General features: G+C 40.3%; 1 protein-coding gene across 2 annotated transcripts in view; it reads right to left on the reverse strand.

The window, feature by feature from the left end:
• Positions 1 to 12,620: 12,620 nt before the first annotated feature.
• Positions 12,621 to 26,722, reverse strand: part of CPNE4 (copine 4) — a 412,001-nt gene continuing 397,899 nt past the window's right edge. Inside the window, exons 14-17 of one of the 2 annotated variants that reach the window (XM_039837137.1) lie at positions 25,722 to 25,773; positions 23,532 to 23,665; positions 20,286 to 20,522; positions 12,621 to 14,372 (exon numbers count right to left, since the gene is read on the reverse strand). In XM_039837137.1, the coding sequence (XP_039693071.1) occupies positions 14,238 to 14,372; positions 20,286 to 20,522; positions 23,532 to 23,665; positions 25,722 to 25,773 (558 nt within the window). In that variant the 3' untranslated portion in view covers positions 12,621 to 14,237. The remainder of the gene's footprint in view (positions 14,373 to 20,285; positions 20,523 to 23,531; positions 23,666 to 25,721; positions 25,774 to 26,722) is intronic. The other variant, XM_039837136.1, reaches the window with a different exon arrangement.

A 26,722-nucleotide genomic window follows, 5' to 3' on the forward strand; every position in this document is an offset into this window, starting at 1 on the left:
TAAAAAATAAAACAATAAGGGATTGTAAGCTGACAAGGTCCTAGCAATCTGTGAGGTCAACCAAGGGTTGCCTTGCCTAAAAAAAAAAAAAAAATCCAATCAATTGCCAATTGCATTATTTTGTATATCCATATATTTAAAAATATTTATTGAATATCAGCTATAAAATATACAGTACTTGTCACAGAATAGGTGCTGAACAGATATTGGTTGAATAATCAAATAAATTTGAATCATACTGCACTAAATACAGGGATAATAAAATAATAATGATAATATTTGCTATTTATTGGGCATTTTAAATGCCAGGCATTGGGTTCAGAACAGATACCATCAAAATTGCTCCTGACAATAATAATAGATATGTTCAGCAATTTACATATGTAATCGTATATAAAATAACTCAAGGAGTAACTTGCCCACTTAGCTAGTAAGTAGCCCAGCTGGAATTTAAAACGATCTGACTCCAAAATCTCCATTCTACTATTTTGCTTCTACCTCAAACCAGCAAGGCAAAACAATCTCAGTCCTTGAGGAGCTTACTGTGTAGCAGGCAAGATAGAGGAGATAAACAGCCATATAGTAAGTGCCAAAATACAGGTGTAGGTACAAAGTGCCTGGATGGGATACTCATAGAGGAGTTAACATCTGAATTATTCCTTGAGGGAAGAATAAGAGTGTCCAGGGGCAGAGTAGAGAAAGGACATTCTTAGTAAAGGGAATATGGTTCCAGCTACTACTGCTGGGTGATAAAGCACCTCAAACTTTTGAGCATAGAACAACCACAGTTTTATTTTTTTGTATGGTTTCTGTTGGTTAGGAATTCAGAAAAGGCACAGTGGGGATGGTTTGTTTCTGCTTCATGATGTTTGGGCTTCATCCGAGAAGGCTCCAAGATCAGGGAGGGATGATGTCAAGTGGAGGGTCAAGTCATTTGAAGGCTCATTCACTCCATATCTGGTGGTTGATGCTGCCTATCAGCCGGGACCCCAAATAAGTCATTTGCTGGAACATCTTTATGTGGTCTCACCATGTGACTGCTTGGGCTTCCTCACAACTTGGTGGTTGCGTTCCAAGAGCAAGCTTCCCAAGAAAACCAAGTGTAAGCTATATTACCTTTTATGATCTAGCCTCAGAAATCACATGGGATTACTTCACTTCAGACACAAGCTAACCCAGATTCAAGGGGAAGGTATAGAAACCCACCCTCCAGTATGAACATGGCAAAGTCACATTGAAGAGCACATAGTCTGGGAGACGGGGTTATAGCCATATTTAGAAAACATAATTTGTCACATATACCATGTGTACGTCCACTTAGAAGAATGGAACTACATCCAGGTACCTGCAGGGGTTGACCAGTGCAGACTACCTTAACAAACCTACCCGGCACAGTGTTTTGGATTGTCTGGATGGTTTATAGGAAAGAAAACAAGATTTATTCCAGCTTTTTTTCTGCTTCCTAGTGCAGCTTCTTGGCAAATTTCTAGTATTTCCTCTATTCAAAGAGACAAAGATCAGGCTTGCAAGACTGTATGTGCCCAAGAGGATTTAAATATATCCCAGCATGCACAACATATTCTGGGACAGAAGAGACTGACCATCAAACAGGGTAAGCCACTGACCCCGAGTGCCCTTCCAGCTGTGCCCATGACCCCTAGTGGCAAGGAGTGGTCAGCAGAGGTGGGTTTCGAAGGAGGAGTGGCAAAATGCAAGGGGTAGGGAGGGCACCGCCAGACTGCCCGAGAGTTAGGGAGTGACAGTGGTTCCTGCATCTGTGTTATTTAGACTCCAACCAGGCCTAGCAGGATCGTCATGGCAACTCGCCTGTCGGTGCCGCTGAGCTGAGACAGGATTCCCTTAGTAACCAAGGAGCCCAGGAGATGATGCTTAAAATAATCTTTAATGCCCAGGCAGAAATGCCTTTGCAGTTTTATTAACCATGAAGCATCACGGGGCATGGCTTTCACTCCCACTTTATTTCAAAGTGGAACAAAATGGCATTTTAAAGAAGGAATTTCCAACCAAGGGCCAAATGCTGTCCTCGCTCCACAAAGCACACATCTCACTGAAACCAATGAGTGTCACACCCAAATTCTGAGAAGAGCTGCTGGTCACTATTATATAAATTACCTGCAAATAGACCAGGCAATCCTCTGGCTGAAATCACTTGGCTTTATCTAATCTCTTTTCTATTTCTTAGCAAAGTCCCAGACAGTCTCTCAGTAGGGCAAATAATTATTCTTGGCAAGAGTCTAACACTTGGGCAATTTAGCCTGAGAGTTCCTTGCATCTGACACCGTCCCTGCTCACAGCACTTTTCCAATTTTCCCTTATCTCCACACCTGCCTTAGGCGTGGATCGTCTCTGAGGATTCCCTCACCATCTCTAGCCTTGGCTGTTAATTCCTCTTTTCTCTTAGCATTTACCATCTGCATATATGTGCTTGCATGGTATTATTCTTTTTTACTATAAGTAGTGTGAGGCCTCAAGTTTATAAACCATATCTTCTCGACAAGACTGCAAATTCTTTAAAAGCTAGGTAATACGGTATAATGCATTTCTTCAGCTCTCCCAGAAGCCCCACATTTATAACAAGAGCTTCAGAAATACTTGGAAGTTTTAGTAGTGATAGTTGCTCAACTTTGTGAATATACACTTTAAAAGAGAAAACTTTTCGGTATATGAATTATACCTCAGTAATCAAAAAATCAAAACATATGGAAATCTGATTTGAAATATTGAGTAGCCAGAATTACCACACCAACTGGAGTAGAGGTAAACCCAGAACCAAAAGTTGCATGAAGAGGCCCGAACTTGGGTTGCCAAATGTCTAACAGAAGGAAAAGGGTTCTGTCTTGCCCACTGATATGCTCCTTCTGCCTCCTCCTGGGGAAAACTAGGTTCATATCCTGTCTCTGCTACTATTTCCATGCACCTGGGCAAATCACTTAGTTTCTCTGAGCTTTCTCATCTGTAAAATATAATAAAATATTACCTCCTTCATAAGGCAACAGTACAGATTAAATGAAACGATATACATCAAGTGCTTCACACAGTACTTGGCACGTAGTAAGAAAAAAATGCTGACTACTGTTATTGTTAATAATATTTATATTTACTTTCCATTAGATATTACAATAATTATAAAAAAATCTCAATTCATCCTTTTCTAATTTTCTTAGTGGTATTTTCTCCATGAGCAATTACATCTTGATGTAATCGTACAAAATTCCTAACGAAATGTTAGGCAATCTTCGTCTTTCTTTTGGCCTCTAGGGTCCCTGTTTGCCGATCTCCTTTTAACACTACAGAAATACAGCATATGCAAGAGTAGTATTTTCATTGTTTAAAAACATCATCATCATCATCATCATCATCATCATCATCATCGTCGTCGTCGCCACCATCACCACAATCAGGCATCCGCGGCTCCTTTCTAGATAAGGTGTGGTTGTGAAGCTCACTCCCCTCTCTTCCTTCCATCTCTTCATTCTTTTTTGGAATTCACACCCCCCAGGCCAGGAACATTGCAGGGAATGCCAGGTGTGGCTCTGCAATCTTTGCCTTAAAGGAAAATAGTTTCCTTCAAGTGTGTCAGTCACGATGGGAATAGTAATTTGTTTGAGAGAACTTGTGTTCTCTGGGAAAGAAACTGCTGTTATAACATAACTGTTGTAATAGTAATGAAAATGCTCATAATAAATTACTTTTTGAGCCATTTATATAGTGTCTGGTGTAATGTTAAGTGTTTGGTAATTATTATTTTATGTAATCCCCACAACAATAGATGAGGAAAGTACTGTGGCCAGAAGAGGTTAGGTCAATTGGCCAAGACTATGTACCTCGTAAACTTCCCTAGTAAAGCCATAGACCTAGTACAGCCTGGTCTCCTAATTGAGAACCCGGGTCTCCTAATTCCCATCCCTGTTGATCCCACTCTACATGATGCCAAGTCTTTAGGTTTGCTGCTTTGGGTGACTGAAAGCAGAAGTTATTTATAAAATGTTCTTCCTGCTTAAGTTATGGCCAGAAGAATAGGGGGGAAATGATCTTTAAAGTGAAATATCAACTAGATTGGAAATGTCTGAATGTAAAATGTCATTCTGAGTGGGCAAGTTCTTCTGCAAAAGGGAATTTGGGACTTGGTCACTTGACAAAATAAAATATATCAGAAATTGATTCTTAGGAAAATTGACTTTGTCACCTCAATTTGGCACTTTCTCTCATGAGCACAGGGGAACCTCCCAGTACTGGGCAGCTGGGTGGTCTCAGGCAGTAGAAAGGTGCTAGTTAAAATGGATGCTTTCTTGGACTCGAAAGCATGGTGGACTTTTCTGAGGAGGAAAGAGAAGCTAGCCTCTGGAACAAGAAACCATTCTCCCTCAAACTTTCCTCCGTTCCCTCGCTCAGTCTTCTAGCAAATTTAGAGAACACCTTAATCACTATTTCCCTCCTGCTTCCAAAAATATGAGAGAGATTTGTTTTTAATATCTCCATCATTTCATGCATATAAGTCTAAATTCTTATTCCAAATCCTGAAATGAAAAATGTAGTGGGTCATCACATAATGGACATTAAGAGAAATAGTCAGAAGTGGTAGATACAGAATATCAGGGAGGAACACAGTGGGTTTTTTAAAGGCAGAGGAGAAGAGGACTCTATAATTGTCTGTTCTTTTGCTCTTTTCCTGCAGTGGCAACCAGAATACTTTTATTCAGTATAGAAACAATTTGTTTGTATCTCTTCTGTTTCTTTTCCATCTCATGTAAGGAAGCGAAGTAGAGGTCAGTGAATGGTCAACATGCTTGCTTCATTTGACAAATATCCAAGCACCTTCTATGTTTCAAATCCTATGTGTCAGATGCTATTACATGCTGAATCCCACAGAAGTATCAAAGATGAACGTGTTCTCCAAGGTCATAAGGCAGAATACTTACAATAAAATGTTTTATTAATTTTATTAATTTAGATAAGAGTTCAGTGACTGGAAATAAGTCAGGAGAATGGGTTCTCTTTGTGGCTGGTGGGAGTAGAGAAGGAATGGCCATGTAGCATGGCCGTCCTCTACCCCTGCCTTACCATCTTTCCTCTCTGCCCAAGATCAAGCTACATTAGTCAGAAATCTTTGGTTGCAAGCAACAGAAGTCCAACTGAATTAAGTGAAAAGGAAATCTGTGGACTTTGGTGGCTGATAATTCCAGTGGTAGATTTAGCTTTAGGCAAGGCTGGATCCAGAGCCTGCCCTGAAGTCATCGAGATGCTATCTCATGCCTTTTCCTTTTTTGCGTCTTAGCTCTGCTTTCCTCCAATTTGACTTCATTCCCGTGAGGTGACAGAACGACTTCCTGCACACACAGATTCATGTCCTCATAGTATAGCAACATCAAAGAAGAGTTACCCTCTCCTAAGAGCTCTAGCAAATGTCCTGAGTTTGGATTACTTGGCATGGCTCATGTAACATGTTTACCAGTGTTAGTCACTGTGACAAAGGCTATCAAATGCTGTAGGTTTTTACATTGTTTTCTGCTTACTCTCATTATTTTTTTAAAGCCATGCTTTTGTCTTCTAGACTATACAACTTACTGATTATGCTAAAAATAGTGACTTCTATAGGCCACTTAATATATGTCATACATTGAGCTCAACATTTTAAAATTATTATCTCCTTAGGTCTTCATAAGAACTCTAAGATATAGATGAGGAATCTGAGGGTCAGAGAAGGTGACTAAATTTAAATTCTCTGGGAAACATATTTCTGCCTGATACTAAAATTTTTGCTCATTACCATTATGATTCTGCCTTCTTTGAGAGGACCAGACCAGCTTGTTAACTATCCTTGCCAGAATGGAAAATGCACATCCTAAAATGAACTGAGATCTGCAGGATGGCAGCTCAGCTAAGTTCATTCTCATCATAAGGATATTAAGTAAAGAGACATAGACCAAAAGTGATGGTAATTTCTGGGGTGTGGCTATATTTAATGATATTTTTAGTCACTTTCAAGTCATTTGACTCATATTAAACTCTAAATGAATTAGTTTAGATTATGAAATTATCTTCTCCACCTAATTTATCCCTGTAGATATACATATTTTTAATATCCCATGCTCCAGTCCACCTGGATTTGACATTCAGTGCTCTCATGTCTTTCCGTGGTACAGGAATTGCAGTCTCAATGGATCCCAGCTGGCTGCCAAGGATTTGCCTTTGGACTGTTAATGAATGCAGACGGTCTTTTAGCATTTTTATGTTATTTAGAAAAATTATTCAGTATGTAAGAAGGAAGAAAGATCTTCCTTTTGAAATATGCCATGTCTTTTAATCATCTGTGAGAGCATTTCCTTTCTTAGAAATCTTACCCTGGCCATCAGGATGGGAGCAGTAATAGGGGAAATAGTGTCTGTTCATCTTAGAACGACTTCTGCCAAACTTCGGTTTTGCTTTCAATTTTACAAAAGTGAAAACTAATGAATATATGTTCCTATGTGTACATAGATACATTAAAGAAAGGGACACTCTGCATACCAGAAGAAACCAGTGTGTGTTTGAATCTATTTTGTTTTTTTTTCTTTCAGAAATTCCTGGGTAAGCCTAGAGAAATGATTCATAAGCCAGGATTGAAGCTGCATTTAGTTTCTGGGGAAAAGTTTTTTTTTTTTTCTCCCCTTCCATTTGGTCAACAAAGCTGGAGTTTTAGAAGCCTCTGATGCTCTCAGAAGTCACAAATGCAGACAGAAATGGAGTGGCAGTCTGTGTTCCTCTGTGAATCCACCCTGGGCTTTTAAAATTAGAAACCATTATAAGTTTCATCAAATGGGAAATGCATACAAAACCTCAGTGTCCTTGCATAAACTTCAGAATTATATTATCCACCCTAACGACTCAAAAATATCAAGAGTTCCAAGCACATGTACAAATCTCAACATTTCTTTGCAATGTTCTGTATAACTGCAAATGGCGGAAGACACTTTAAAGTCATGGTAAGAAAGGCTTAGGTGTATTTTGACACAGAAGAAGAAAGGAGGATGGGATTGTGGGGATAAATGTGGGCTATTGTTGGCAAATATGAAATTTTCGTATGTATTTAACGAATTGTTTTTTTCTCCTAGGAGTTATTAAATTAATGATACATCTTATAATCCATGACTTCTTGGGGCAAACAAGGCATTCGATGTTTTTTTTAAACTCGACATTCTAGTATTTAAAAATATATTTCTTTGTTATTTTTATTTTCCAATTCATCATGAAGTATATAAAGTATAAGACTGGAAGCAGCCTTAGGAGGATCCCTAATGGCATAGAATATGCTCAACATAAAAGAATCAATTTTGTAGAGTTGTAACCTAGCAAACTGCTAAGCTTGCTACCTGCTAAAAACATCTCTATATAATCATCTTTCCTGGTGATTGTACTCCCTCTCAGCTTTTTGCCTGATGGATAGCCTATATCATTTCCATTCCATTTTGTGTGTGTTTGAATATATATATGTGTATACGTATGTGTTTAAGTATATTGACACAAAAAGGTAAGTTATCATATTTTATTGATTCTCAGATGCATATTTTTCCACATTTTAGCATTGTTTAAATCATGATGAAACTTGCAACTGACTGTAATAGTGTAATTTTGTGTTTCTTTTCTTTCCTCATAAGCAGTACATAGAATAATGGTGCATCTTAAAATCAATATAAAATCTTAGATTCCATATAAATTATATTTTGCAGAACATTTGAGGAGCTATGAGCAATTACTAGTCCTACATAGTACCATTCCACTTTCGTAGGTATTAGGAGAGAAAAAAAGCAATGAATAGTAAATAAATCATTGCAATAACACATTTTGTCAAAACAAGGTATCCATTGTTAAGTATATCTCCTTCACATTAAAATTTCCTTCATTCAGTTCAAATTCAGTTCAGAAAATCTTTGTTAAGCACTACTGTCTCTTCTTGACTGTATTTTGGGGAAATAAGCAAGAAAACCGAGCCCATGGTGGTGCCTGTGGGGAGAAGAGGGTGTAGTATAATTTAAAGAAAAATGCAGCAGTCCAGGAATGCGTTAATGAGATATGTGTGGTGGAGGTGTTTAGCGTGATGATCAGAAGAACCTGGAGCGGAGCCCAAAATGAGGAAATGAGGATGAGTTTGGGAGGCAAATCTGTGAGTGACTGAATTGCCTATCAAATAAACTGGGATATTAGAACATTTTTTTATTTGAGGTGAAATTCATGTAACATAACATATATATACAATTAGCCAATTTAAAGGGGACAATTCAGTGACAGTTTGTACATTCACAATGTTTTGAACCACCATCTCTGTCTAGTTTCAAATCATTGTCATCACTCTATTCTATCGAGGTTTTTGATGAAAGGCTAGAGAATTTTTTTGGTGATAACTGGATTATGTAATTGTGTTACATAAACCTTAAGACACCGGTCACGCTCTCTTGAGCTGTTATAAGTTCATTGTACTTAATAGCATTTGCCTGGAAACCTTGGTGTTAAAAAAGAGAATTTTATGCACCAGGATCTGTTGACGCTCAGCAGCTGTGGTTCCCAGAAGATTGCAGGGAGGTTCTATCATGTCCCGGGGCCTCTCCCACCAGAAGGGACCTCCTCTTACTCATTGATCCCTGCATGCTCTGATCATGTATTGAGTGCCAATAATAGGACCCGAGAGTACAGAGGTAAGACAGGGTTCTGCCTTCTGGGAGAGACTTGGGTTCTTCTTCCCTCCACCACTCTTCTACTTTCAATATTTAAGAACATCTTCATGAGAAAGTTCTTAAATATCATATGTCTTAAATATTAAGGCATGTAAGATATGCCTATCAGGATTCCAAAGTTCTAGTATCAGAGGACAGCTCTAGGCTGTGAGCTCCTCTGGGAGCAGAGGTAGTGTATTTTTTTCCTTCTGCCTCCTTTACTCCTAACTCTGGCTGCCCCATCCCCACCTCCATGCATAGGGCAGGGCTGGTACATAGCAAACTCCTGAAAGACTGAAAAGGGAGAGATATTCAAACAGATTTACAATAAGCTTTCCTGGGCAGAGTTATGGAATCAATAATTATTTTTTACCACCACTCCTTGACTTTGTCTATATTCTCCTTCTGTCTCTGCAGGCAGCCCCCTTATAGTTCTTGAATGCCTCACATTTCCTTTTAGAATCATCTGGCAATGCCCTGCCTTCCCACTGTGATAGGCAGAATGGCTTTTCAAACATGTTCAAGCCCTAATCCCTGGAATCTATAAGCATGTTATGTTACATGACACCGGGGACATTGCAGATGTAATTAAGGTTATAGAATTTAGGAGAATGAATCCTGGATTATCTGAGTGGTCTAATCTACTCACACAAACCTTTAAAAGCAGAAAACTTTTTCTAGTTGAAGTCAGAGAGATGCTACAGAAGAGGCAGAGAGATTCAGTGCTTGAAAGGTACTCGACTCACCAGCAGTGGAGGGGGCCATGTGGAAAGCATGAGAAGGAATGTGAAAAGCCTCTAGGAGTAAAGACTGCCCACCTGCCACCTGCCTTCCTCAGTGGACAGCCAGCAAGGAAATGGGACCTCAATTCTACAGCTTCAACCAACAGCCTGAATGAGCTGGGCAGCAGATTCTTTCCCAGAGTGCCCAGTCTTGCTGTCAGTGTGATTTCAGCCTTACGAGGCTGAAAGGACCCAGTGAAGTCTCCCTGAATTTCTGGCCTACAGAAACTATGCAATAATAAACGTATGTTGTTTTAATCCACTAAGCTTGTGGTAATTTCTTATGTGGAAATAGCAAACGAATACGCCCTTTGTCAAGTGGTCTAGAGTAAGCAGTTTCAAGGGTGGTTTCTGAAGCGTCCCCGAGACTCTTTCAGGGAGTCTGTGAGGTATAAACTGTTTTCATAAGAACACGAAGATGTTTGACTTTTTCACGGCGTTGACATTCACGCTGATGGTGCAAAGGCACTGGAGTCTCAGCTCACTTTAAGAAGGTGGACACCATAGTGTACCAGTGGGCTTTTATTTTCCTCCCTCACACCCTTGCAGGAAAGAGCTTGTGGTTTCACTTATAGGTGTTCTTGATGGAGCACAGAAATTATTAATTTTATTAAGTTTTGATTTTCAGGTCCTCTTCATATGTTAGGTGACAAAATGCGAAGCCCCTAGAAAGTGCTTCTGGTGGATTCCAGTCTGAAATAATTGCCTCAATGAAAAGCAAATGTGCCATTGTGTCCTGACCTAAACTAGCTAGCTTCTTCTTCTTTTTTCCTTTCATGGAACACCACTTTTACCTGAAAGACTGACATAAACTAGAGTTATTCAGACATGTGTATTTGGGAGATATTTTCTTGAAAAACTAATAAAGCTGAGTCTGTCACTTCAAGAAAAACATCTGACAGCACTTGTTGCCAGTGATAACATTTGAGCTTTCTAGTAAAGATTAGAGTTTTAGAAAACTGGATTCTTCCGCCATAATTTGGCAGATTCTCAACACTTAAAGACTGTGTGAGGAGATTGGCAGTGATAGTAGATAGCAAAAGAATGTGATTTTCTTAATATGGTAAAATAAATTATGTAAGCATTTGGAACATCTGAATAACTGGTGGTTTAATATTCCCCAAATGTCCAATGGATAATGTTACAAAATCATGCATGGGTAAAAGAATCATTGAAAATGCCAGGAAAGGTTTATTGATATGATTTTGTATATCACATAGCAACTAACCTTTAAGAAACTACCCTTTGTTGAGTTTTGGTAAAAAGAATAAGCACAGCTTTCTGAGAAAGCCAAAAATATTCCTTATCAACTATGTTGCCATGTGAGGCTAGATTCTCATTATACTTTAACCAAAACATCATTTCATAACAACAGATTGAATGAAGAAGCAACTATGAGAATCCAAGTAAGCAAGACACAGTGCTGCTTGTCTCACTATTTTTTTTTGTTTTGAAAATATAGGTTTTTCAAATAAAAATATTTTATTTATGATAATATATAATGGTTTAACGTTGTTTAAATGAATTACTAAATACATTATATTTGCAGTTTCAATTTCTAATCCCTCAAATATCGATAGACATATATACCACAGAAATAACATCTCTTTGGTGTCTTTAAGAATTTTTAAGAGTCTATAGGCCCACTGAGGCCCAATGGAAGGTAGGCCATGGATATGGCAGTGGTTCTGAATTTGGATGTCAGAGCCAACGTAAGCCCAGAGATAGTTCTCATTCAACTCAAAGTTTGGTCCTTGTAGTGTCTAAAACAACTGTTTACTTTGAATGCATCTTCCATATTTATAAATTGGTAGTTTTATGTGAAATACCAGATTTTTCAATTCTCTTGAAAAACCGGATGGACTGCCTGCATTGAGTTCACATTCGCGCGTGCCCCCTGGAGCTGGGTGGTAGCCACCCTCTTTTAGACACATACTTTTCAGTTTCCCTCCACTCTCACCACACTCTACTCTTTGTGTTCCTGTGTTTGAACTTGTTCCTCCTCAGTGGTTCATATGGCTTAGCTCCTGGGAGCATCTGCATTTGCAGTGTCCAATCTACTTGGTCTTCTCAATGACAAGAAGTTAGGAAGACCTGGTTGTATCCTGAGACTCCTCCACTGTTCCCAGGGGGATGTCGTACATCACAAGATGCCAAGCACCCACAATAAAAAGCTATCATGAGATGAGAAGAAATTTTCGAAATAGAGGCAAAGTTCATGTTTTAAGGCTCGTTCTCTCAAATCTCTTAATAATCTGTTGCTTAATATGGCAAGGGCACAGGTATAGTGCTAGGATGGTGGCTGAAACGGGGATGATATGAGTTTGAGCCCAGGAGCCAGAGTGTGTTCAAATCCTGGCTATGCCTTTTAATAGCTCTGTGACCTTGGGTTAGTTACTCAAACTTTCTGTGTCTCAGTTTCCTTATCTGCAAAATGAGACTAATAATACCACCAAACTTATAGGGTTGTTGGGAGAATTAAATGAGATAGTATGTGACAAGCACTTAAAAGAGTGGTTGGCATACAATAAGCCCTCAATAATTATCAGTTATTATTTTTATTATTCTTTTTGAGCTGTGCTTCAGTCTGGCTTTAGTTATAGGTTCTGCCAGGCAAACTGAACTCTGTCTTTGTCACTTCATCTCACAGATTCCAGGAGTCCTGACATGAATGTAATACATCTCAACAGATATTTGAGGGTGACATGGTGCATCGTTTTGATTGATGGCCACAGCCACTTAACTGTTAAATCTACGATAACTTTGAGACCAAACATGAAGTATATTAACAAGTATTCATTCATTCATGCATTCATTCATTCGTACATTTATTCATTTTGATTAGTTATCTCCTTATTCATTAAATATCTATTCAGTGCTTACTATGTTCTAGGCACACAAATGAAGAAACTCTTGTCCAGGTTTGGGGCTAGAAACAATCACCAGATATTTCTGTAGGACAGAACCTACCTAAATATTTTAATTCCTTGTTTGTTAAAAACAATGATCCATGTTTCCGTGGGACTGTGAAAAGCCAGTTCTAATCTGAGGCCATGTCACTTACATGAAATAAATCACTGCTAGGAAATTGCCTTGAAAAGAGAAACAAGACTATAACTCTTAGAAAAAATTCTGTAAGTACCCAATTTATTCATAAAACAATACAGTTTAAATATTTATGATTTTTTTTCAGTCATACATTTTTACCATCATTCCCAAAATGTTGTGCATTTGGCTGACATGTATTTGCAAGGTTAGGATCTATAATTGTAACATGGAAATTATGCAAGGCATTTGATTTGCTTGTTAATACCACCCTCCTCAACAAACAACAAATAGATCTATTTTGCTCTGTGATTTACTTCCCCATCTCTCTGATTAAAAGTAAGTTCCACCTTGTGTATTTTATGCCTGCAAACACTTGTCCATTCTCCATGAGAAGATTATACAAGTGAAACATTCATCCTTCTGGTTCAAGATTGGCTAGTTTATTTAGAAACAAAACACCTCCACCTAAAATGATAATTCCAGGCATTTCTACTGATGGAGTTTGCCCTTGGAAGTGATAAAAAGAGGCAAAAAGAAGCCCCACAGTAATCTGGAAAATCAACTTGGTGGGCTACATTTCTGGGAAGCCACACTGCATGGCCATTTGCTATGGACAAGTCTCCACTGTTGTGGTTCTACTGAAGACTTTTTGAGGTCATTCCTGAGGATTGACATAAACATGGAACCATTCATGCAAGGTGTAAGATGCTTCCTTTGAGAAGGCAGGGGCCGGCTAGGAGGCACACTCCCTTGTCTGTTTAAAGAGGAGGTGTGACTGTAAAGCAGTGAGACTGATGTGGGGTATCCAGCTTCCGGAATCAGTTTCATTACTTTCTATTCCCACCTCAGAGACAGGCAGGACCTTTGTGCTACTGGCAGGGAAGAAGTGCCATACTCAAGCAGATTAGGTGCTGCCCTGTTTTGGATGATCTTTATGAACACACCCTAAAATCTAGAACCTCAGTACTCAGTGTGGTCTGAGGACTACATTGCATCACCTGGGATCTTCTTAGGGCTGTAGAACTTTGGGCCCATGCAGACCTATTGCATCACAGTCTGAATTTTTAACAAAATCCTCAGTTGATCTGTATGCACAGTAGAGTTAGACGTGCTGGGCTAAGTGCCCCAGATCCACGTCAAGAAGACGACCTCTAGGTGGACAAACCTCTTCTTCCGTAGAGAAACCATTCTCAGCAGGGGTGAATTATAGATAACAACTGCAAAAAACAGTGTGAGTGTTTTTTTTATTATTATTTTAAACATGCAAAATACAGTCCATGCATCTGCCATTTTGAAAAGTCTCTCATCCTATAGCAGATAAAACCAAATAAGTTTTGGCTATCAACGTTCAATAAATGTTTCAAAATGCTTTACAGTGTAAAGATAATAAGAAATTTAGCAAAATTTCAACAAACCTGTATAAAAAACGGATACAGATACCATTTTATTTCAAGGCGACATGCTGTAATGTAAAGAGTATATTATAATTATTCGTGTGTGTTTGTAAAAAGTCTTTAACAATACAAGGGCTTAACAGATCCAGGCTTCAGGGCTACACATGCAAAAAAAATTGCTGGTTAGTTAAAAATCACCAAAACGTGCTATTTTTAAATGTGTATTTTTTTAAAGTACTGGAGTAGTAGAAGTATTAAATATTAGGAGGAATAGTATTTCAGAACTCTGTAAAAGTGAGTGGAGTTCATGGTGCTAGTGTCCTGGAAGACTCATACATTTCTGATGAACATTTTGGCTTAATCCCTTTGCCGTTGTAATAGTCCACAACTTGGTTTGGGACTTCAGCCAACACGCTCTTTGCCAGGGCAGCTGGAGATGCCTGCAGGGAAGAAGAAATCACCGTGACTTTGGCACCTAGCCACAGCAGTCTGATCAAGAGTCCTGTCCTGAGCAGTTAGCCTCTCTCATTCATTCAATCATTATGTGTCGAGGGTCTACTCCAAGCATGAGGTGTCAGATCCTTGGAAAATGAATCATTAATTTCCTAATTATATATTTTTCATTCCTGTCTCAAAACATAAAACTACTCACATCTGAATATTGGTGAAAGTTGGATGGTGAAATGAATTGTCTTGCAATTTTGTTTCTGATTTATATTCAATTCCAGACAATTTTATTCAAGGCACTATGGTCTATGGGGTCTATGGTTCTTGCTATTAGGGAAGTTACAATTGTACGAGGAACCTGGTGTAGCCAAAATTAACCCTGCTATGAGGTAGAACATGACACAGACCAGCAGCATCACATCACATGAGAGCTAATTAGAAATGAAGAAACTTGGACTCATTCCAGAGCTACTAAATCAGAATCTGCATTTTAACTTGATGCCTGTGTGATTTCTATACATATGAAATTTGAGAAGCACTGCTCCAGAGTCGCATTGTGTGACCAGAGCAAAGAAGACTAAGTCATCTTGGAGGAAATCAGAGCAGGCTCCCAGGAGGAGATCGCATTTAGGTTGGGCATGTTTTAAAATGTAGAGGAGGGGATTGGCATTTGATCATTTTAGGGACAGTGAGTCATCTGATGGGGCTGAAGGGTATTGTGTGTGTGTGTGTGTGTGTGTGTGTGTGTGTGTTGAGGATGCAGGATTGGCAGGGCATTCAATTGGAAAATTAACTTCATGCCAGGTGATGGAGGGGCTTGAATATCGCTACGCTAATTAATGTAGTGCTTATTCTATCAGCATTTTGGCCCCACTGTATGATTTGAGGCAGAGGAAGGTAGGGATTGATATTCTGCATGGACTCTGGAGTCATGCAGAGCTGTCTTCTGACTCTGGTATTCAGTACTAACTGCTCAACCCCTGGACAAGCAAAACTGCCCGAGCCTCACTATGAGCCTCATTATAAATACTGAAATGTTTTAAAACTTGAAGCAGAGTGACCAGTTAAAAAGTGTTTGAGATTCCTCAAGGAAGAACCAGAAGGAAAGAAGATGGACTAAATGCCAGATGACCTGGTTTCTAGCTCTTTCCTTTCTCTGTGGCTTGTCACTCAGCCATTCAACTTTGCTAAGTCCTGGTGTTATTAGAGACAAAATAGGAAAAAATAAGAATTCATTGCATTTCGCAGGATTTTTAGGAGGCTAAGAGACACTGAAAATACTGTGAGTTTTTCTGAAGTGATCCCTCATATTTTGAAGTTGTGATAGCACGTTGGACATTGGGCATCCATTAATGCTCTTGCACAAATAACTGCTCAGGGTTGAGGTAGATACAGAAGTCATTCCCACCTTTTCTCTCTGGCAATCTCTCATATAGAGGTTAGAAAGCCAAATACTTGAGTTCCCAGCCACCCTTGCATCTTGGGATATTCATTTGACCCAGTTTCATTATTTGAGATATAAGTGGAAATTTCTTGGAAGGTGCTTCTTGGAAAGTTTTTCTTTTCTGGTTAAAGAAGACAGACACAGTTGGCTTTGTTTTCCTTCCCTCTTCCTTCCTTGAACTAGAATATGATTGCTGGAGCTATGGCAACTGTTTTATCATTGTGAGTAAATGGCAAAGGGAATAATCAAGTGCTGGCCTTGACACTCCTAAATCACTGAAAACAAACAAACAAACAAAAAGGAATGTCAGCAGCCTCCAGCCCCTAACTACTAGTTACATGAGAAAAACATATTTGTACCTATGTCATCCATGGTTTCTCATCTTTGGTTCTCTTGCTACTTTGGGCCAAATAATTCTTAGCGTGGGGGACTCTCCTGTGCATTGTAGGATGTTTACCAACATCCCTGGCCTCTATCCACTAGATGTGAGTTAGGTACTCCGCAACTGAAACCAACTGAAAAATGTGTTCAAACATTGCTAAATGTCCCCTTTGGAGCAAAGTCACTCTTAGTTAAGAACCAGTCATGTGATCCACTGTAAGATGGATTTGCTGCTTTTTGGAGATGAAAACGTTCCCAATCAGTGCTGTCAAATAGAACTTGCTGCAGTGATGGAAATTCTCTACACCTGTGCTGTCCAACATGGTGGCCACTAGACACATGCAATTAGTGAACCCTTGAAGTGTGGCTAGTGCAACTAAAACTTGAAATGTTAATAAATTTAATTTTTTAAATTAAATTTGGATAGCACTCGTAAGCGATTCTCCCATCCCTTTGCATGCCTGTGCTCATGGTCGTGGTGAGCAAATAGGTCTTGGGGACATCAGTTGGTTAGGAAAAGGCCAAAAATGTGAAAGCAGCTGATAATGATAGCTGTATTTATTAACCACCTACATGGCCCAGGCTCTGTGCTAAACTTTATGTAGACACCATCTTTAATCTTCCAATGTGTGTCATTTGTCCCATTTTACAGATGAAAATCTGTGGCACAGAGAGGTTAAATAACTTGCCCAGAGTCACATAGCTCAGAGCCTTTGCCCTGTTCACTTAAAATCTCTTAGTTATCATGCAGAGCAGAAAAAGAGAGAGAACTCATGAGTTATGAGGTTATATGAACTGTATCGGTTCCTCACCTTTCGTTTTATCTATGGCTTATTGAATTTAGTACGGATTAGTCTGGATAATGAAATGGTTGTCAAAATCTAATTTGAAATCCATGAAGATAAGGTGGACGATATGCTCCTGGCATTCTGCTTTATCCCCCACAGAACAGCTAGAGCCTCTGCGTAGCACAGAGGCAGGGAGCGATGGCCTACTCCCTTTGCCCTGATAAGCGAACTTTCCTTTTTGCCAATGCCCCTTAACTCCTTGCTTACCAAGGCTCTGTCCTTTCTAGTATATCCAGCTCAAGCAGTGAGGTTTTCCTCATGGCTATTTCTGCCTGCTCTGAAGTCCTGTAGCAACATTTTAGCCCTTTTCAACCACCCACAGACTGCTTAGCATGGGATTTTTCTGTTGACACCTATGTCCCAACCATGCAATTCTCCGGTAAATTCCTCGAGGCCTGGACCCATGGCTTTATTATCTCATTGGGGTCCCAGGGCTAGCACATACCTTGCACAGAGAAGGCACTCCATGAGTGTTTGGGAAAGAGGAAGAGGCCTGGGGTAGAGGCTGGAATCTTGCATGGCTCAGTGGCTTTGTTTTATCACATAGATGTGTGTGTGTGTGTGTGTGTGTGTGTGTGTGTGTGTGTGTGTGTGTGGTATGTAGGGGGCAGAAAAGGGGTGGTTTGGGGAAGTGCATAATTCTCCTAGGGAGTGAGTTCTTTGATTCCTCTTTACACAGGCAAAGTTATGGATGGTGGTCTGTAATTACTTCCATCTGGTTGATAAAATGAGATAGGACATAAAAATCTGGAAGAACACCCTTCTCTCCACTTTGGACATCAGGCAACTAAGATTCATTGATGAACACAACTGCAGTGCATTCAGCCTGCCCTAGCACCTCCTTCCTTATAGAGTAGGAGTCCCCAACCCCTGGGCTGCAGACTGGTACTGGTCAGTGGCCTGTTAGGAACTGGGCTGCACAGCAAGAAGTGAGTGGCGGGCGAGGGAGTGAAACTTCATCAGTATTTGCAGCTGCTCGCCAGCGCCAGCATCACCGCCTCAGCTCCACCTCAGACCATCAGACATTAGATTCTCATAGGAGCACTGTTCCCTGGTGCCAAAAAAGGTTGGGGACTGTTATTAGAGGACGCCACTCCTTGCTGTCCACATGTAGACAATCTGAGGACTTGGTGAATCTCTTTCATCTGATGGGTGGTTTCATTTGGAAACCTCCTCCTTGGGCAAGTGGAAGGTGGGCTATGGTGGTGAGTCACCCCTCACACATGCTCACTGCCCATGAGTCTGTAGGGGGATTAGGTGTTGCTTCCGTTACTTGGAACTCCCTCTGCAGTCAACTCGGTAGCCAAGAATTGACTTTATGCTTCTTTAATGATTCTAATTACAGTGAAGCACTCCTTAAGAGGAGAATCAAAATTGTGTGGCAGTACAGTTATGAGCAATAGCTCATCGTTCAAGGAGCCCTGGAGTGTGAATGACCTCCCTACACGGTCATGAGATCTAGGGCTCAGGATTTATTTGAATACTGGCTTTAAAGCCTGTCCCAAGTAGGCAGCAGAACAAATGGCAATTCAGGAAAAGCACAGGTCAAAGGCTCTGATGCAGGCCCTGGGGCTTATCTATCTGTATAAACAATCTCATCCATCCTTCCAGCCCCTATACTTACACTGACTCAGTGTACCTGGGGTCCCTGCATGGGCCCAAACTGGGATTCAGATGTGCCTGGACATATCTAATAAACTGGCCAGGACAACATCAGGAATTCATCTGAATGAGGGTTTTTGGCCAGAGGACAAAGGCTTTTCCAAAAAAGCATCAGGAGAGAAAGCTTGGAGTGGATGCATAGCGCATGTCCCTTCCTCTCTGAGACCCTGAAAAACTGACTTCGGGCCTAAAGACCGAGGGGCTGTAGTGGAAGCTGAAGAAGATGTTTCCAGCAGGGATCCTGCAGATGTGGTGACACAGACTTTGCTACATTAACCAACAGTCCAGGTGACAGAGGAGTCACTGCAACATGGAAAGGAGAGGATTTCCAAGGGGACTGCAGAGTTGCTTCAGGCACTGAGGATTCTGGCGATTACCTCGTGTGGGGGCAGCTCAAGTTCACTTACCAGCCACTGGGAGTGGTATTGCTGGCACTACTAGCTGTGCAGAGGGCGAGGCTAGAGTGGGTAGCAGGGACCGGGAGATGCTCTGCTCTTGAACAAATTTCACAAGCATGCACAGAACAAAAGATCACAGAGTGCTGTCTGTGACAGCCCACGTTACCTGCGAGGACTCCCAGACACCTCTGGAGGAGGCTCTGAAGGCTTCTTCAGGGCCACCACCAGCCCCGAGAAAGCCTTTGTATGAATCGGAGAAGGTGTTCCTCTGGAACCCCATAAGAGCAGGATTACTATCAAAACTGTAAAGGCACCCCTTTCTTCGTGGAGTTAATAATTATCCAAAATTTGGAAATGCAAAAAAACAAAAAACAAAAAAAACCAACCACTTGTTACTGAGTACTTTTTGATGCCACACTAAATCTCCTGCTTTAGGGTCATCAAGGAAATGTGACACTGCTCAACTTAGTATTTATTATTGATTAGAGCCCAAGGCTGTAAAGCTAGATATTAACTTATAGAAAACTGAGATTTCTGTCCAGTAGAGAAGGTCATCAAAAGCCTATATTTTTAAAGCTTTTGGTCATTAACCAAATTTGAATCTGCCCTAGCAAACTTACTCCAGCATTTTCCCCACTAACCATAACCGTTTTATATCCTCCTTTGAACTAGCTTTGTCATCTTACTGGTTCCCTCCTTAACGAGTTAAATAAATCTTTCATGCTGCTTACTATATATTTATAGAGGATATATGTTTAAAAATATACTTTGCCAAGGCAAACACAGGCCTCTGTCAGGGCACATGGCTTGTCAAGCAGAACCGAGGATCTGAATTTCAACTTCTCCTTGCTTCATTGGCCAGGTTCCCTGGGGCAGCCCTGTCCACCTGTACATGGCAGCCCTGAGGGAACCAGGAACCCTAAACTATATATGGATGGAGGCAAGTGCCTGTGAAACGTTGGCTAAAATAGTTGGCATGACTTCTCATCTCTAATTCAGAGTTACACTTTTATCTTTAAAGAGTAAAGTTCTACATATCCTGTGTGGGAGATGGCCTGGCCTAGGCAGGGACAGTTGGCATTGCTTTACTACAAACTGGTGGAGATGTGTCGGGAGAGAGCTTCTTTTGGTTCTGCTCTCTCCCATGGGAAGCCCCCCCAGAGATATGCATACGTGTTTGAAGTTTCTGAAGGGCACGAACTGAACGATGTCTCGAAGGACTGGCTCTCCCTTGGGCGACCTCAGGATCCCATCGTCACCATCCAGCATCTGCATGTCGCTGAAGTCGGCATTGCCCACGCCCACGATGATGACCGACATGGGGAGGTGAGAGGCGTGGACGATGGCCTCCCGGGTGTCAGCCATGTCTGTGATGACACCATCGGTCAGGATCAGCAGGATGAAGTATTGCTGCCATCAACCAGGTGCCAGGCGACGATGGGGACGGAGAGGTGGGGGACACAAGAACAACACCAGTTATGTGCCGGGGTGGTTTCGGTGCACACCGACTACAGCAATAGTGACAACACACTTTTTTTGAGTACCTATGTAGACAGCTCTAACGACTTAAGGTAATGATAAATGGGGCTTCACAGCAGGCACAGCCATTGCAGGTTAATATTAATAATCACCTTAGGGATAGTTACGAAGCACGGTGTGTTAGAGCAGCAGAGAGAAGAGTAGGGAGGTCTGGCTTCAAAACCTCATTCTCTGAGATCCTGGGAAAACCCCTGAGTCTTCTGGGCCTCAGCTTCATCTCTCGCATGAGGAGTAGGACTAGATCATTTGTATGGCCCTCTTCAGCTTAGAGATTTTTAAGAGTCTAAAGCTGGACCGCCCAATACAATAGCAGCTAGCTCCATGTAACTGCTGAGCCCTTGAAATGTGCCCAGAGCCATGGAGGAATTGAATTTTTAATTTCATTTCATTTAAATAAATTTAAATTTAATTTTAAAAATGGATACCTGATTCAGTTATTGGAAGCCTTTTAAGTAGGTTTGGAACAACTCAAATATGCAAATCTATTTTCTCAACTATTAATTAATAAAGTCTAAATAAAGATCAAGTATTTGTGATGACAATTTAACATCCAAATTAAGATGATGTAAGTATAAAGCACACACTGGATTTTGAAGACATAGTACAAAAAAAAGGAACGTAAAATGTTTTATTAATTTTTATATAGAGCACATATTAAAATCAAATTATTTTGTACATTTAATAACACTTCTGAGAAGAGGTCCATGGGCTTTGCCAGCTGCTAATGAAAAAGGTTAGGAATACCTGATCTGAAGAGATTGTCAGGATTCTAGAATCTGATCTGGGTTTAACACAGCCAGAGGTAACAGGCTGCAGACTACTGGATCGGAACCCTGATGGAAATTTCCAACAAAGCTAGCACTTACAGGTGCTTCCAAAGCCAGGCTAGAAAAATGCTCATGGATGAAATATTATAGCCTCTGAATGTACTTGATGTCCTATTTAGATGAATGTACTTGATGTCCTATTTAGACTTTTTTTTTTTTTTTCATTCTAGAAGAGTTCCATAAAATCGAGGAGAAAATCCTACAGCCACAGGCTCCCTGGCCCAACTTGCATAATCTGTTCAAGCTTAAGACCCTTAGCAATCAGCGATAATAAGGGGACCACACATTGTTCAAAGAACAAGAGACACTTCTGGGGAAAAGCATCACTGTTCCTGGCCTACTGGGGTCACTAATTTGAGGTATGTGGATTAGATACTTCCTTTACCAATTCTTGATCTGTCCTTACAGAGCAAACTACCTGTCCTTGGGGGAGTGAATGATGGCCAAAAACTCATGCTTACTTATATCAGGCCTGAATCCAGACCTGTGGCAGCCTGTTCTCTTTTTACTCTTATTGGTCCTGGTACCTCAGAGGGGCCAAGATGATTTTCATTTTCAATCTGGGCTCCAGGGCACCCTGGGCATACCTTGGGTGCTTTTGGGGATAAAGGTATAACGGAGAACAGACAAATTTAGACCCATCTCTTAGTCCAGATTTAGCAAGAACAGCCTGTTTTCTTAAAATTTATTTTATATGTTGATTTTCTGAGCAAGGTATCATTTGAAGAATTTGAATTTGAAATTCTAATGATAAAAAAGGTTAAAAAATAAAATGGAATACTGATCCTGTCCAACCCTTATTCCCAAATCTTGTATCTGTGAGGATTCAAATTTGCTCCAAGTCCTCTGTAGGTTTAACAAGATGAAGATACTGTTGACTTTGAGAAGTATAATTTTAGAGGAATGTTGGGGAATAAAGTCTGGTATGAATGGAGAAACCAATGAGAGGAGAGACTGAGACAGTCAATATAGGCAACTCTTTCATTGAATTTTGCTCTAAAGGGAAGTAATGTAAGGCACCAAAGTTAAAGGGTAACGTGGTGTCAAGGGAGAGGTTTTAAGTTAAACAGGAGATATTATAGACTGTTTTATATGCTAATGGAAATAAGTCATCAGTAGAAAGGGAGAAAATAGATATAGAGAAAGAAGGAATATAGCTGCTGGGTCAATGTCCTTGGATAACTGAGAGGGGATGTGCTTCAGCACACGAGAGAAGAGGCTGGCATTAGATACGAGCATGGTTCTCCATCCATTCTAACATGAGGGAAGGCTGAGAACATGGGCACAGCGCAAGTAGCTTAGATGAGCTGATATAAGAAGGTGAGGGAGTAGTTTATTATTTTCCTTATGCAAATGCAATCTCTTGGAAGCCCAGATAAAATCAGAGAAAATTTCAGACATTAGTAATATCTTACTAAATCTGAAAAAAGTCATAAAGCTTAAAAAAATTTATCAACACCATTAAAAGTGATAATAGAAAAGTTATTATGGTAATATATTTAACTTTAAAATGGTAGGGAAAAAATTTTGTCTGTCCTCGTAGCCTTGCTGTGCATTTTTCTTAAAACCGTGACTAGGATATGAAACAAACCTTTGCTGTGATGTTTTGTGTTGCTGCACTTGATCACTAGGGAGGAGAATCACCCATTTTTTACTTCTGTTTTGCATTACCTCCATCTGTAGTATGGGTACATTGGAAAGCAAGTTTATTTTTGGACAGTTTTTTTTTCTTCCCAGAAACATAATGTGGGCATGATGTATACCCGAGCGAATATAGTAACTTCCATTGTTGAGTGTCTCCTCTATTCAGGTCATGTTGCAGACATTTGAGATGTGTCATCTCTAAGCCCCATAATAACCCTACAGAGATGGGTATGGTTATCCCAATTTTACAGATGAGGAGACTGAGGATAGGGGGTGATTAAAGCACTTGTCCAAACTCACTCAGGTAGAAATGCTGGAATTTATTGTCGGAGTGGAATGGGTGCTATGGACAACATCTAGTTGAGGCAGGGAAAACGGCCATTAGTAGGTGAATCGCCTCACTCCTTACCGATGCCTCCTTGGTGTTAGTCTCCTCTGATGCTGACTTGGCAACCTTCTGAATGATGGGGGCAATGTTGGTGGGACCATAGAGCTGGAGCTTAGGAAGGCAGCTCTGATAGGCTTCCACAACTCCTTGAATTCCTAAGGTGAGATTGCCAAAGAGCAAAAGCCCCATCAAATGCATTTGTAATCAAATACATACACAAATAAAGCATTAAATTCCCCCCAAAGAGTTCTCATCGATGTCACATTTATGCTCGTAAGAAAAAAAAAATACCGCATCGCTGGTGTTGTTGCCTCTACCCCCACTAAAATCATGCTCTTTGATGGCTCAAATCAATAGCGATCTTTTTTCACAAACTTTTCTTCAATATCCCACTTCACACACAAGATTTCATTAGATCCTCATAGCATAATGAAATAGATGATATACCCATTTACAGGTGAAAAACCTGAGAGGCAAGTCAGCTTTAACGCTTCTCTCATTTTCATACCATTTTGTTGACTCTACTGTAGTGTACACCACTTGGGTTACCTATGAAATTATGTGTGACTGTCCTTGTGAGCAGGAATCATGATTTACTCCCTCAGAGACCTTGAGGGAGGTTGGGGACATGGTAGCTGCTCACCAAATGTGTGATAGATGAGTAAAATGGCATAACCATCCACTGGGGATTGTAATATAGAGGAATGACATTCACCATCATGGTCAACCCCTCGTTTAAAGTGGGGCTCCCAGCCTGAGGCCGAGGAAATAATAAAGGGTGGGACTCTGCTAGAAAAGGCAGCCCTGACTGTGTAGCTTCTTTTATGAGTCCTGATTGCACATTTGATATTATAATCATGATCTCACAATGAGAATCCCATCACGCATGATTTTTATTCAAATGGCTCTTCTTGGTGTCTGTGCCTGTGTTACCTCTGTCTTCTATTTCAGTTCACCCTCCTATGCCTTTCTAAGCTGAAACAGTCCACTGGTCCTGTTTTTAGCCGGAGGAATTCAAACAAGCCACCCCCTGGAGATGGTTCTCCACACCCACCATGCACTGCAAACCAGCTCTTGGGTATTCTGGATAAGCAAGATCTCTCTGTTCTGCTTGTACACACAGGCTTACAACCCCACCGAAAATGAATCCTCTCTGCCCTGCCCCAAAGCCCGTCATTCTAAAGATAGATTTCAAATCACTATGCAGCTTGGTTCTGAAGTTAAGTGATAGTGGACAGAAGATCTGTATCTTTTTTGGCTCTTGAGTGTTTGCCTAAGATAAGCAAGTTGGATTTCTCTGTCAAAAGTATCAGGCAAATAAATTCGAAGACTATGAAACAGATGAACATTGAGTATGTATTTCATTTTGCTTTGGTGAAAAAACATTCTTATAGTTTAAGAATGGGACAGTTGGGGGTGAATAAAGTCTAAACTTTAGTAAACTTGAGGTGGGGGATCAGGAGAGAGAATAATGGCAGAACGGAGATTGGGTCTCAGAGGTTATTATGCACAGACTCAATGATATTGGTGTCATGTTCTTGGACATTAAGTGTTAAATTGGTGAAATAAACTGCTGAATGCTTTACACACCCCACTGGATTTGAATTAATCCTGGTTCAGCCCCCTTTTCCTTGAAAAGAAGGAGAAGAGAGAGAGATGAACATTTCTAACTACCCTATTATAAATATGTCTTACAATCTTCATAGCAACAGGTATAATTGTCTCTATCAGTTACTTAGAAAGCGGGAAAAATAATTCTAGGATAAAATTTATCCTAATTTCATCATCATGATTTTGTGGAATTGTGTTTGGGAACTTCTAGCTGGAAATAATGGAACATGAGCCAAAGCCTTTGAGAAAACTTTTTTCTGGCACAAAACCATGAAGCTACTTCTTTGAAGTTACTGCAGCTATATGTTTTGCCAATATGCTTGAAGCATCAAATGATTTCCATGTCCTCTCTCTCAACCTGTCACTTATATCTTCATAGAGAGGAAGTTATTAAAAAAAATATACACTTGATGAAACCTTGGAAAGCAGAAAGAGGGGTATCATCACTGACCATCAGGTGAATCTCCCCCCAATGTTTTTTGGCAAGAGAAATCAGAATTGGTATCAACATTCTTGCTGTAAGCTCAAGGCCTCTTTTGCATTCTGTCTTTCCAGGTCTTATTTTTCTGCTGTCATTATTTCTTTTACATTGTGATTTACCTGCACATTCTGGGTTGTCTTCATTAAAGTTGATTGCAAAGTCATGAGAGACCTAGACACCAATTAGAATTTAAAAAAGGAAGAAAGGAGAATTACAACTCTAATCCAATAAGGAGGCACTGGAGCTTAGAAGTTTGCAAACAAATGCCCATCACATTCGTTAGGTGCTAAGCAGCAGGGACCATTTTAAGCCTTCACACGATCAATCCGAGATGGATTCTAAGTTCCCTGTGGAGTTGAGGTGACAGGAAATATTTCTAAAATCAGATAAATGCTGGCAGGAGGGGAGAATAACTCACATTTTAAAAAAAATCCAAGAAGAGAGTTCAGAAAACTGTGACCCCAAATAACTTGCAGAAAGAACTGGCCATAGACTGAAGACCTAGATTTGGGTGAGCTCTATTTGAATCCAGTGATAAAAAAAAAAAAAAAAAGATAACTCAGCACCATGTCTGCTCAATATGGTGATGGTTATATTGGCTTCAGCTAAGCTGCTGACATTTAAGGCTCCTTCTAACAATATGCAGAAGCATAGGACAGCGGGATTTCCACATACAAACAAGTGAAATAGACTCTACTCTACTTTTGGAAAAGTCATAAAGTAATCTATCTTGTAACCTTCCAAAATAAATATCTCTACCTGGCAGGACCTATCATAAGGTCTAATAACACACTTCTTTCTAAAATCCAATAAACCAAGAGGGATGTCTTGGCATCTGGACATGAGTGATCTGGACATCATTTAAGATTTTAAAGAGACTTCCATTTCAAAGCTTCTTTCCAAGCTCTGACTCTCCTGGGGGCTAGAAAATAGGTTATTGTGTTAAAAGTCCTCTCTTAGTGGGAGGTCAGAGCTGATGTCAGTTCACACCTAGCTCATATTCCCTTACCCTTAGCACTTCCAGGCAAGTCAGCTGACTCCTAACATCTTTTCTGCTTCATTTACCTGACATTTTTGGGGGGGTAGGGGTGGGTGCGTGGGCTCTGGAGTCTGCTTTGCC

This window comes from Pteropus medius, unplaced genomic scaffold, assembly GCF_902729225.1.
Source record: "Pteropus medius unplaced genomic scaffold, Ma_sr-lr_union100, whole genome shotgun sequence".
Lineage (NCBI taxonomy): Eukaryota > Metazoa > Chordata > Mammalia > Chiroptera > Pteropodidae > Pteropus > Pteropus medius.